The following is a 14,532-nucleotide window of genomic DNA, read 5'->3' as shown; positions in this document are numbered from 1 at the left end:
TCGGAGTGTCCCTCCGTGGGACTCTTGGGCCTGGACTGGAGCGTCCCTTGGGGCTGGTCTGGTGTGTCACACCTGGTGTGGCTGGACATGGCTGTCCCAGCTTGTGTTGACCCTCTTCGGGTCGCATGGTTGTCCCTCTTTGGGACGCGTGGGTGTAAGTACACGAGTGTTTGTGTGTACATACACTATATATATATATATATATTTTTTATTTTATTTTTTTTTTGGAGTGGACACGGCCGCTCCCCTGCTTTCACTCTGGGGAGCAGACACGGCCTCTCCCCTGCTCACACTCACACGTTATATAGTCTCCCTGCACATATATAGTAGCTGAGACATTTTTTGGCATCCATTTTGAATCCGGATCAGGGGCGGATACAGCTTTTTGAGAAAGGGGGGGTGCACACTATTGAGAAAAGGGAGGGTGCACACTATTGAGAAAAGGGAGGGTGCACGCTTCATTTTCACCCGAGTTTCAATGGTCATTTAATAAAATTTCAGGACAAAAGGGGGGGTGCGCACCCCTGCACCCCCCCTCTGGATCCGCCTATGCGGATGATGAAACCATCCACTTGTTTTAAAACAAAACAAGTAGAAATTCGTTTCACTTTGAAACCATGTATCCGAAACCATATGGTCTTTGCCGAAACTGGACACTCGTTTATAACAGGAGAAACCAGTTTCAGAAACCAAAACCCGCACACTCCGGCACAGCGATGACTTATGCTGGCTTGCCGCATGGAACTCTGGGTAGGAGAGTGCAAAACCAGTTTCGCAAAAGGCGCTGAGGATAAAAGAGACGGGGCCCAGTTCAGAATGACCCGCTTTGTCCCACCTTGTCTGCACGTGGCGGATTAATTAGTTTGTTTACAATGAGAGCATGAAACGTTAATCTAACTTCGGTTCCCACCAGATATATACGTATGACCTATAATCTTCACGTAGTGTATTGGTGCAGCCGTCTTCATAAAAATGTGCGTTTTCTTTGCCTCTGAATATCAACATGGGGGACATGGGCAGTTCAAGTGCTAATGTGATATCAATGCAGTGACTATCTACCAAAGTTGTAGAACAGCGGTGTTGGAATCACCTCACATTATCTGAACACATTCGCATTTAGTCTAGCACAAGCAATCCAGGTATTCCTGTCCTGCTGTCGTCATAGCGCGGGAGAATGGCGGAGAGGAGAAACGATTGAGTGAGTGTTACATTCTGCTTTTGTCTCCAGAGAATATAATTCTTAGTGCTCATCTCGCACTGAATGCATAAGTATAAATCCGTTTCGGTACTGCAGCTAGAAAAAAATAGGTTGTTTTTTTCTTTATTAATGGGGGTCGAAGGGACGGTGGTGGCAGCCACTGGCACTGATCTTCTTTTTTAATTATTTGATTATTTTATAACATTTTTACAGGGCAATGTGGAATTAATTACTTGGAAAGCCTAGGCGCACCCTCCTTTTGTCCTAAAAGTTTATTAAATGACCATTGAAACTCTCGTAAAATGAAGTGTGCAAACAAACCAAACACCCCCACACACACACACACCAAACAGCTGTATCCGCCCTGGAGATTGTGTGTGCCCAGCCAGTGGACCTAGTTAGGGAGAATACTTATGTGCCTCACCACGCTGAAGGTAACTAGATTTACATCAAACTGCATACACTGTTGTGTTTTTGAGAGATGCCCTACCCCATTTGTTTACACTTTTCCAATTCATCTTTGATATGTTGAATATACATAACCACAATTGGTTTATGTGTATTTGCATTTGAATGCATATGATCATGTTGCAAGATGAGATGTCAAAAGACCGATACAGGACCCAACCATCAATGTTGAACAATAAAGTGACCAAATGACATGTGTGTTGCCAGTGTTTAAAACTCCCAAAATTCCAAGCCAGACCGCCGGACTGGTAACTTTAAAAATTACCAGTCCTGATACAATCTCGCCTGTACGGTTTTCAACAATAAAATTTAAAAAATAAATAAATCAGGTTTCTGATACTTTACTGTTGCTTGTAGGCATCGCAATGACCAACATAGCAGTAACAGGCAATGCACCGAGTTTAGGTAAACTGAAAGTACATGTGTTGTGATTAGTTAGTATAAAATGAATTGTCCAATCGTGAATAGTTCAACATAATTATCATAATAACTTAAACACCTCAAACTGACGACAAGAGAACCTGTCTGATATTATGAAATATTTACTGTTAATGGTAAAAACATCTACCAGACCACCGGACAGGCTACTTTTGAAATTTGACTGTCTGAGATGAAAATAGACTGTTCCGGGCGGTTGGGCAGGCGTGAATTTTAAACACTCGTGTTGCATGCACAACAAAAGAATGGCATATGCAGCGTCTTATGCAATGCATAAATTTGTGTCCATTATTCACATTATTGTTAAGGATGGATGCAACAAAAAAATTCGCTATGTACAGAGGGACAATATAATTCATTGTACCCACAACACATCTATGACTTTGCTAAATGTTTGGTAGTTTCTTTCATAGCAGTTACGTGCATCCTTTCATCAATCAGTTCACATGATCAGTGAGTCATTCCAAGCTCTAAAGAAAGTTTAAAACCTACAGTTCTCTACACTAAATCTTCACAGGGCTTTCATATTGCACACTAGGACCCTTAAAACTATTAATTGCCCTCATCACTATATGACTGTAATATTGCCAATGCAAAGTAAACTCACTCTCTATTAATTGCCCGTGATCCCCATATTTGTGAGTTTGGGTTAAACTCTGCATCTGATTTTAATCCGTAGACAATTATCTTCAACAAACAATGACAAAATTTGAGATGACATGAAATATGCAGCTCTGTACAGTGGTTCCAACAGTCATTCAAAGGGGGATCTAGCCAAATGGGCCGATGGAAAACGTCCAATGGGCCGAACAAAAAAAAGTTTGCAAATGTTTTTCATTGTTTATTGACATATATAGCATTAAAACATAAAGCCTAAAAAACAAAATGTTGTGGTTCAGATTACCGAACCGACCCTTGAATTCTGGTGCTGACCCTAGTTTTTTTACGAGGTATGAAATAAAATAAGCAAAGTCAACATAATGGCGGCAAGCGTGATTGAATAAACAATTACACATTGATAAATGTGCTATTAGTTCGCACTTTACTTCTAAAAAAATGTAAACCAAAATTCCTTCCTACCTACCTTCCCTAAATTTAAAAGGTGTAATCGGAACCACAACATTTTTTTTATTTGGCCTAATATCATAGCAATATCAATAACATCCTCAGCTATGGACAGCTTCTTACAGTCTTGGAACACTGCACACTATACAGATTAGTCATGACACTGAGTCAAGACACTTAACAATGAAAACATTTGAGTCACATGCTCAAATTCTATTTAAAATAACAACAACAAACTAAACACTATTTACACTATTTCAGTATTTTGTCATTTAATTTATTAAATTTTTATTTTGGCCCACTTTTTCGGCCTTTTTTACTTTGATGTTGGCCCATTTGACTTTTGGCCTCGGCCCATTTGACTTTTGTTTTGGCCCATTTGACTACAACCCATTCAAAGGAAAGGTCTGCCTGAAAGAGTAATAAGTAGAAATGAGAATTAAATTGTATGTTTTATGTAAACTATTCCACATCTTTTACATAATTTTAACAAATTCACTATTTCCCTGAAAAAATACTTTGCATCAATAAATAAACCCATAATATGCATCTGGCTAAAAGGAAACAACCTTGATGTTACGGGTCGATGCTGGTTAGAACCAGTGCTTGTTGTAAGAGGCGACTAACAGGATCAGGTGGTCAGACTCGCTGACTTGGTTGACAGTAATGACATGTCATTGCATCCCATTTGTGTAAATTGATGTTCATGCTGTTGATCACTGGGTTGTCTGATCAAAACTCAATTATTTACAAACTGCGGCCTTATTGCTGCAATATTGCTGAATACAGCGTCAGATAACAAATAAACAAACAAAATTTAAACGGCATGATCACAGGCCTGTTGACTGGAATATGCATTATATTGAATTATTTGTTCCATTTGGTGCTGATCTGTTTTGGCAGCTACTATCCAACCCTGGTTGTTTCAGGGCATGACGCAGGTGCAGCCATCAACCAGGGCAGCATGAGTGGAGGAGACAAGAGGAGAAGTTATGGAACTTACTCCGTCTTTGTTAGCCGTCTGTGCAGGGAGACCACAGAGGTATGTAACTCTTGATAGTATTTCCTGGGGCTCTAACTGTTGGTTTACGTATGTTGTCACAGATCTAGTTTTAGCACAGGAAGGCCTATAATGCCTAGCAGCTACCTGGCAGAACCAGCATTGTGTTAAACAAGCATGTTACTACAATGCTTAGTTATCCTTTTCTATACAACCAGCCTAGTTGAATGAAGTAATGTTGGCAGTATCATAGCAAACACTACAAATGCACATTTTTGATGTCTTTATGGTGACTCCACCAACAGGCTTTTCATAGCGATTAAATTAATTAGGGTCAAGCGCTTCACTTAGTACCGCAGAGCAGACCTGTATTGCGTACAGGAGACAATAGGTCGTCTGGCGTACACGTTACGTCTCTGACTGCTCTTCATTTGACCTGAATTCAAACATTTCCATCATTTAGCTAAATGACATTTTCCTGACAGAAAGACAATCAGCTGATTTTAGTCACTTTGTAAAATATTCGCATGAGATCTCATGTAAGGAGAAAATAGTATCAAGACATGACTTACTGGAAAAGACAATGGTAATGTATCTGGTCAGTGGTATGATATTACCCCATAACCTGTTTCTAGTTGCTCACAAGTGTGTGTCGCCTTTGTCAGCTTGGCTGTTAAGGAATATATTTCAGTCTATATACAGTACTCAGGGCTCCAGATAATTTTTCAACATCAGGAGTACATACTCCTTATTTGTTCAATACTGAGTACTGGAAAACCTTAAGTGTACATTTAGAGTACTGAATGGAAGTTAATGGACTATCAGTAATCTTGTTTCGTTTCATATATGCACCACAACATTGCTACTTGTGTGTAAACAGGTCAATAAACAATAAAACAATACTTTTTTCAGATAAATACGTCTGTAAATGATTCTAAGACCGTACACCATTGCTGTGGTGCGCATCTGCTACGGTTTTTAAATTATTTCCTACCGTATCGTGCATATTTTTATCCGTACATACGCCGATACAGCCCTTATCTGGAGCCCTGGTACTGTCTCTGTGGCTGGAATATTGCTGTGTCATGAACCAACCAACAAACAAAATGCCGCTGACCAAGTTACCCTCATGAAACGACAGTGGGCACAACACTCAAAGTTTATGCAGCAGAATTGTGTTCTTTTCAACATGCGATCACAGTGAAACAGGCAGTGATACTGACAGGAAACAAAAAGCTAGGTATGAGGTATGTTGGAACTCTCAGTGTTGTTTTGTTGGTCAAGGTAAACCCCTTCACTGTGCATGTCCATTTGTTATTTCAGGACGAACTGTATGAACTCTTCAAGCACTGTGGCCCTATCTCAGGGACATTTGTTGCCAATCATGTGCCAGGTCCATATGTCTATGGGTGAGTAGTTCACATAATCACCTCATTCATCTTCTAATCAAACTAACCGCCTCCGTGGTGTAGTGGTTAGAGTGTCCGCCCGGAGAGCGGAAGGTCGCGGGTTCGATCCCCGACTGCGTCATACCAAAAGATCGTTAAAATAATGGTACTTGTTGGTCCCTGCCTGGCGCTCGGCATTAATGGGTACAACAAGGACTGGTCGGCTCAGAGTCAGTATAATATGTCTGAGTGGGGTATTCCTATTCATGCTTCACTGCGGCATGGTATCTCAGTGAGCTAGCACTATAAAACCAGCTTCAGTCTGGGCTAGTACAAGCAGCCGCACATACACACGCATGCACGTCGTCATATGGCGAAATATTCTCAAGCACGACGTTAAACCCAATTTCACCTCACCTCTAATCAAACTGGGGTGGTGGGGTAGCCTAGTGGTTAAAGCATTCGCTCGTCACGCCAAAGACCCGGGTTCGATTCCCCACATGGGTACAATTTGTGAAGCCCATTTATGGTGTCCCTTGCCTTGATATTGCTGGCATATTGCTAAAAACGGCGTAAAACCTTACTCAGTCAGTCAGTCTAATCAAACTTGAATTAGATTTTCCTTCTAGTTCTCTGTTAGAACTGTGCTCTGGAACAAATGTTTCAATATTATTACGATTGAAGTTTTCTGCATTGTTTGATGCTGCATTGAGCAAATATTCAAGCTATCTGACGACAAACCTATAAATAATCAAATCTAAACCGGACAATCCAGTGATTGATAATGTGAGTAACAATCCACAGAACTTTGACACTCAAGCAGCCAAGACACCAACCCTGTATGTGTGGTGTCCATTACCATTGTGGTTTGGTTGTTCAGGGCTCCAGATAAGGGCAATATTGCAGGGATGGAAATAACTTTAAAATTGCTAGTGTACTCCGGTACAGTGCAACATGTAAAATCACTTGCCCTGATAATTTGTCCACTATACCAGCAGTTTTCTGGTTGATTTTTTAAATAAACAACATTATTAACATTGGAAAGTCAACTGGACACCAGTACAGTGTGATATACAAATTTGCTTGCCCGACAGAAAAAAACACTGGACTCGGACGTTGGGCAATGGGTTATATCCACCCCTGTATTGGTGTATGTACAGATAAAACATATGCTTGATACGGTAGGAAATAATTTCAAAAACGTAGCATATACACACCACAGCAATGGGGAATCATTTACAGACGTATTTATCTGAAAAAGTATACTTTTATTGTTCATTGACCTGTTTACACAAGAGTAGCAGTGTTATGGAGCATATATGAAACGAAACACAAGATTACTGACACTCCATTAGTTGTCTTTCAGTACTCTAAATATACTCTTAAGGTTTTCAAGTACTCCTATATGGAACAAACAAGGAGTATGTACTCCTGATGTTTAAAACTTATCTGGAGCCCTGGTTGTTGTAGACTTGACGTGACAAACTGAGGGCAGTAGTGTTTACTGTAATGGTTTATTTGTTTTGAGAAGTAGGTTTGATCACAATGTTGCACTGTGAAAATGTACAGAGAGGGAATGTAATATTCCCTGTTACTTGAGCATGTTGAGGTCTGACGACTTTCCTCCTGGGTGATGTTGAAGCAGCCTAAATCTTCTCTCTCCACAGGTTTGTGAGATTCACTGACCCCCAGGCCGCACTGACTGCTGTGAGAGAAGTGGACCAATGGTCACTGAAGGGGTGGACGCTCAGTGTTGAACTTGCTTCTGATACTAGGCTCAAACTGGTGGCTGGTATGTTACCTAATGATCACTCTGTGTCGTCCATCAATGTGTTGCAAGAAAAGCCGCAGTCCTGTCTTATCTTTGAGGGAAAACCCTATGTCTTTTCATTTCTGTCCTAATGTGATTAGATGCACAATATGCATAGACCTAACAATAAATGGTTCTTCCTGTTAATCATACCTGTCAAATATTGATGAACCTTGTGTTGAGGCTTGTTTTAACTGGCAGCGATTTATCCAGGATTCTGAACAGGAGCCCAGTAGCCAATTTTGGGAATAAAATTGAATTTCATGCAAGTCCTAAATTTGTAGAATGTATGCAATGCAAAAGTATTCAACTAAGCATTAAACAGCTCTCTGATTATTGGTCATATTATCAGTGAAAACAAGTAATCTCAACAAAGCCATAAAATAAGTAAATTGTGCTTACAATTTGGGAATTTAATGATGCTTTTGTTGATTTTTGATCAGATATAAATCTCCAATCAGGTAGAGATAAATTCCTGTCTGGATCGTGTTAATTATTATTTATTCATTAATTTAGCTTTAAGATATTCATTTACTCACACTCTTATGTCAGAGGGTCACCTGGAAGACTCACCGAATCGGAGGGTCAAACATGCCCCGCCCACCAGACCGGTGGAGATTACCCGCATGTCCATGGACAACTTGCTGAGTGAGAGTCGACTGCGAGACTCCTGCACTGAGATCAACCTACAGACAGGTATGCATTGTCAGACAGCTTACCAAGGCCCCCATGTTGTCGTAGTCATGTATGGAGTTACCTCCCTTTGTTAAGGATGGGTCAATTCATCTGTGAGATTCTATGTTGAATAAGTTCACAGAAAACTGTGCTGGTTGTAAGAGGTGACCAAACAGATTGAGTGGTCAGTCTTTATGACAAGTTTGATAGCATGTTATCATACCCCAACAGCATGGACCACTGCTCATAATGTCTGGTTAGACAGTGACAGCTGGGAAATGAAAGAGTAGAAACACACACTTTCATAGGCTGAACTACCCGTGAAGGTCCAGGTAAGAATGAACCTTCATTAAGCCATGCTTGTCGTACGAGGCAACTACCAGGATTGGGTGGTCAGTCTCACTGACTTGGTTGACACATGTCATCAGTTCCCAATTGCGCAGACCGAAGCTCATACTGTTGATCACTGGATTGTCTGGTCCAGACTTGATTATTTACAGACAGTCGCCATATAGCTGGAATATTGTTGAGTGTGGCGTAAACCTGAACTCACATACTCACTCACTGGCTGAACTTATTACAACAACCAGTTTGGGATATTATTGCATGTGGAGTAAAACTGGTTCACTTAAAAATCTTGAGGCGAACGATAACAATATTTACTGCATTATGTTTACTTAGGCCGCACTTGTACTTTTTGGATGCGGCGTTTTCAGATATTTTGTGTCCACAGAACGCAACCCAAATTTCTGTCAGCGACAAATCATATTTTGATGCGGAAATGCCGCAGAAACACATCCTAGGTTTATTCCTGCATAAGAGGGAATTTAATCAGAATCAGTACTGCCTGGTTTGGATTTGATTATTTACGAGCTGTATTACAGAGGGGAACATTACTGAAATAAAGCACATAACATACAGAAAATACATGGCCGATGCTGTGCTTAACCATGAACTGATGCTCTTAATCACAGGCAATAGACTTGATGTAGAGAAGCTCATGGCTGACATCAACAAGCTGAAGTGCCGCAAGACGTGTGTCCTTCAGGGAGACCTCATAGGTCAGCAGCTAAAGACCATCTCTCAAATCAAGAGGAAGTTATTGAAAAGGTGATGCTTATGAACAAATGTGTCCTGTTTAATTTGTGTACCAATGCTTTTACCCATCTCTATTAGGGACTGATAACAGTCACCACATGGACATGAACTGGAGTCTATTGCAGTGACTAATGCATGCACAAGGTGCTACATCTGAAGTATTCTTAATTAGACATGATATTGCTTTTAAATTATGCAGCTTATGGCATACTTAGAGCTCTACACTAATAGTTACAAATCAGAAGTCGCCTGACACAAATTTAAAGCAGAATTATTAAAAAAGTGTCAACCAAGTGGGACCCATGAAAGTAAATGTATGTTGATAATTTAATGTGGACGATAATTTAAGAATATATACTTAAAGTCTCAAAACAAATTTTGGAGCCTTAATTGACCCCTTAAACCTAAACATTTTAATGAATAGACATTTGTGACATTTTTCACAATGAAAATGATGTATCATGTTAAGATGTATTTTGGTTCTTGTGATTGATGACTTAGCTCCTTCAAAGTATTGGAACATGTGTAGTGATTAATATGTGCCATGGCATAGTTGTCACACTGACACGTTATTTTACAGTGAAGCAAATGGAAGGATTCCAACTCAAACAACTGATACATTTTTCGAGAATCTTGAGATTATCCTGGAAAATGTTGTCTCCATTGCGCAAGAAGATGATGACCTGCAAAGTCTGTCTGCTCCTGACTCAGGAACTTCAGAGGGTGCCAGCTCCCAGCTTAGGGGAGGGAATCAGAAAACATTTGTAAAACATCTCACATATGCCATCCAGAAGACTAAGGGGCTGTCATCGGGCTTAGAGGAAAAGATGGCATGTGCGTCAGATTTGAATGAATCACAGTCAGACTCAAACTTACCCTGTAGTGACAGAACATGTGGCATCAGTTCTGGGGAGGATGAAACAGCCACAGAGTTAGATAAGAGGATCTCTTCAGATCAAAATGAAGGTGGTGAAACTGTGTCGGGGAATTTTATGCAGTCTCATGTCAGACAAAAACAAGTGGGTTTATTGTCAGAGAGTGAAGAGTGCTCAAGAAATGGTGTCATCAATGTCAAGAGAAACCATTCAAGAAAGAGCGCAGTTGATGACACGAAGAGTGAGAGAAATGACACCCCCAAAAATGTAGTCAATGACACAAGAAACAGTGTGATCGATGGCAAAACAATCTGTTCCATGGGGAGGGGTGTTCTTGATGCAATGATGATGGGACCAATGTCCGATCCCGAGGAAAATACAGACTGTAGACATTGTAGTCTAAGTGATGTAATGAGTGGATCAAGCGATGAAGATTCAAGCAATAGTAGTTATAGCTCTGACAGTGAAAGAAAACGACTATTTTTAAGATTTCTTGGATCTGAGGGAGGTCATTATGTGAATGCTGACACCTCTTCTTCAAATCAGGATACATCAGAAAGTGAATCTTCTACCTCTGAAGTTGAAGCAACGACAAATCACAATGTCTGTGCTGAACAAGGGATGATATCAAATTCAGATAACTGTGAAAAACTTCCGCTCAAGGACAGTGAGCATTGTGAACAACTGACTTCAATGTTAAAGAACATGCTTCACATTCCAACCAATGATGGCAGCCAAACAAAAGCTTTAATTGATACTGATGTTGATAACGTCCATGTTGATCCACAATTAAACCAGGCTTCTTATTGTAGTCTTCCAGCAAGTCAACAATCACCAGCAGCATTTAGAAACTCCTCCATGACAATGGATAAACTGACAAATACCTCCAGTTCAATTTCACCAAATCATTCCCTAGCTAGACTGGGTGTTACAAACGGATACAAGCCTCCCATGGGCAGGGGCCTGTCTTCCATTCTTGACAAACTCAGGTCAAAGGAGAGCAGGCCAGGGACTTTTTTGCCTGAAAGTGAAAAACATGCTCATCATAATTGCAGTACTGAGTATGTTGATATCTCTTGTTCGGACCATGCTCATGTTGATTGTTCTCCTGATCACTGTGGTGGTGATGCTCTTCTTTCTGATTCTCATAAAGATGTTGGGACACCCAACTCTGTTGAGTTTAGGGAAGATCAAACATTTCATGGTCCTGTAAGACCAAGAAATGCTCGTCCAAAGGCTCGTCCACAAAGAGTCCCTGGTTCCTCAACACAAAATCAATCTCTTCCTGAAGCAGAGTTAAGGTTCAAACCTCTGAAAGTTCTAGAAGAACACAACAAAACCCCTCCCCAAAACATATCATGTCAACAAAGGACTCAACCCAAGCCTTGTAATTTATCTTCTGTGTTATCAAGTCGGTGTCATTCTTCTGCTGAAAATCACACTGTTGCAAAACCCATGATGGACGCCATGAGTATGCTGCAAGGTCGCAGTAAGTCAGCTTCTTCCGAGTCCGAGTCTGATGTTGTTGCTGTTGATTCTGGAGTTGAGTCAGATTCCTATCAGAGAATCCTGTCAGGCAGAAAAAGTCAGGAGAGAGACAGTGCTAGGTCAGCAGCCAATGGTGTGGGTCACAGTTCAAAGAATTCTGATCAGTTGCACCTGTATATCAAACAAGGTGGGTCCAAGCCTAGATTATCACATCTGTAATGATAACCTGCAACGTGATTGTCATCTGAGGGAAAGTATCTAGAAAAAAACAGTACAAGTATATATATCTTGTATACAACATGAGTATTCTTACTGTCTAAACTGGGGCGGTGGCGTAACCTGGTTGTTAAAGCATCTGCTCGTCACGCCAAGGACACGGTTCGATTCCCCACATGTGTACAATATGTGAAGCCCATTTCTGGTATCACCCGCCGTGATATTGCTTGAATATTGCTGAAAGCAGTGTAAAACCTGATTCACTCGCTTACAATCTAAACTGATTTTGATGGACACTAGGCCACTTGTGACAAGTATTAGAAGACAAGTTGGTGGAATGACTGAAAGAGTTACCTCCCTTGGATGACTTCAAACTTTGCACAAATTTGCTTACTCATTAGTTGTCATCTTTCTGAACTTAAAGCTATTTTACATCTGATAATTGTCTGATTTCTGTGTCTTTATTACAATTTGATATATAACTTCAGTGTTGACGTTTGAAAGAAAAATATTTTTTACGTTGTTGTGAATATGTTAAGTTGATCAAGTTGCAAATATTTCTTTCAGTTGTTGGCCGGGGTAGAGGACTACAGGGGAGATTCCAGTGACCAGAGTAGACCTGACATCAGGGGCCACCATTCCTCATTAATCATTTATATTTGCCATATCAGTCGAAATCTGTCACTTTTCCTGCAATGTTGTTATGTCACCATCGCCACTTGGCAGTTACTGGTAATTATTAGCGAGTTGCACTATATTACTGTCGGAAATAGAAAAAAACTGTATTTTCTCATTTATCTCTACAATTTATGGAGTTGATATGTGCAAGTGTGAAATATCTCTTACACTAAGTTCGGCATAACTACAGTCTCAATGGTAGGGACACAAGAAACGTAGAAAAAGGACTTTACTGAGGAGAGATTAGTGCAGAAATTAGCAATGCGATTTTTTTCTAAGTCCAAAACGAATTATTTGGAACAGACCATGGCTGTATGCAAATTAGTGTGCGACGATATTGTATTATAAAGGACACTTTTTAAGTGACCATTTGAAATTAGACGCAGCTTCATTATAAACGGTAGCTGGCGTAAAAAATAATAACTTTCATGCTGGAACTATTAAGGATGTAGCTACCATGGAGTCTCACTGTCACTATAAAAAGAAACAGATAGGTGGGTTCGTCTCAAAAGCAAAACCTGGTCAGGTGTCGCAGACGATCGTTGGGGTCGGGCTTGGGGATAGAGATATCAGCTAAGATACGATAGGGCAATTATACTGGGGAAGTACACGGCATGTCATAACAATTTACAAATAATATCCAGTCCTGTCGATCTTCGCGATCGGGTGGTCATGCCACGTATATATTTTGAGACATTTAATACGATGCGTTTCTATGGTTATCAGGTATCAAACTATTTTACATATCTCAACATAAACTTTATGAATGAAAGACACTTAAGCTGTTAATCAATAGATGAGACATAGTCAATGCACATGAAAAAGCACAAAATATCTTTGAGATGACCCCTTGGACGCCTGTAGGCAGCACATGCATTTCATGCCAGGTGAGTCGACGATCCGTCGTCATACCTGGCTGAGCGACCTAATTGCCATCTATAGTCTGATCTATTGTTTTCAGCAGCTATTCGTATTTTTTCTAAGTTTTGCCCGAGTTTACGAGTAAAAATTTTTTCTGGATATCCTATTACGCATCCCACTGAATGCCAAGTTAGGCCGAAGTGGGTTATTTCGACATATGCTATTTGCAGTTTTGTAAATTTTAGGGATACAGAGTAAGAGCCTAAAAACAGTTTTTTTCTATTTCCGACTGTACTATAGAGTTATAGCCCTTATATATCAGCTTGTTTGGGCTGTCTGTATGTTGCCTTTACTTTGACATTTAAGTGTTTGGACTTGATCTCACATGTCCTGGCTGTTTATCGTAGAGGCAGAACATTCCATTTTGGCGCATGGCAACATGTTTTATTATATTGCTTTGAATTGTTTGAGATTAGTATGTATGTTAAGGGTTATTATACACCTGATGAAGGAGTAAGAGTGGGCATTCATTTATTTTCCCATTTTTGGGTATCTCTTCTAATTGTCATTTAAAGAAATATGTATTTATCAGGTATATGTGTTTCCAAATCGAGTGTTTTGTGTTTAAGTGAAATACTGTATGGTTTTGTATAAATACTGACAGTGCTAGACCTTGCTACAATCTGTAACATATAGAAAAGTTTTGGTTAATAACCAAGACAACAATCTAGACTGGTTTCGATAAGCTGGAGCCAAAGGCATTAAAGTACTGTCGGAAATGCTAGAAAAATGCTTTTTAGCCTTAATATCTTTATAAAGGTGATAAATATACTATGTTGTCAATATATCAACTCGCCTATTGTCTACCTAATTTTTATTTCAATCGATTTAACATTCCCATGCATTTAAAGGGCAGTTTACAGGATAGAATTTGGTACCAAAACAGCAACTTAAGATTTTTTCAGAGTTCAACAACAGAAATCTGAAATAGTCTTTACATTTATGCTAATAATACAGGTGGTGTAAAAATATGAATTAACGTTTTTCCTAAACAAATAAATGTTGAATGTTTGTGTTACTTTACTAAATTATCGTTTTCTTTATTGAAGAAATATTAATATAAATGTTAAGTCTTGATAAATAAGTTTCCCCGTCATGCATGCACACCTTTATCACAGCGTCCACTATGGCCAACGATTTGCAGTCGATTGTTGCAAAGGTTTATAGTTTTTTCTGCTTAAAAAAGACAGAGGTAAACCTTTCATTAGTTTAGA

General features: G+C 39.8%; 1 protein-coding gene across 1 annotated transcript; it reads left to right on the top strand.

The window, feature by feature from the left end:
• Positions 1-780: 780 nt before the first annotated feature.
• On the top strand, positions 781-12,539 carry LOC124276026. Its single transcript, XM_046711668.1, has 8 exons — positions 781-1,198; positions 4,099-4,211; positions 5,493-5,578; positions 7,225-7,349; positions 7,920-8,063; positions 9,017-9,152; positions 9,721-11,690; positions 12,287-12,539. Exons 2-8 carry the CDS (start codon positions 4,134-4,136, stop codon positions 12,325-12,327), a joined length of 2,580 nt encoding a protein of 859 aa, XP_046567624.1. The 5' UTR covers positions 781-1,198; positions 4,099-4,133; the 3' UTR covers positions 12,328-12,539.
• Positions 12,540-14,532: the final 1,993 nt, after the last annotated feature.

The sequence above is a fragment of the Haliotis rubra genome, unplaced genomic scaffold (assembly GCF_003918875.1).
Source record: "Haliotis rubra isolate DU_JTF1 unplaced genomic scaffold, ASM391887v1 Scf205, whole genome shotgun sequence".
NCBI classification, from domain to species: Eukaryota; Metazoa; Mollusca; class Gastropoda; order Lepetellida; family Haliotidae; genus Haliotis; species Haliotis rubra.
This window is presented reverse-complemented; position numbering and strand designations above follow the sequence as displayed.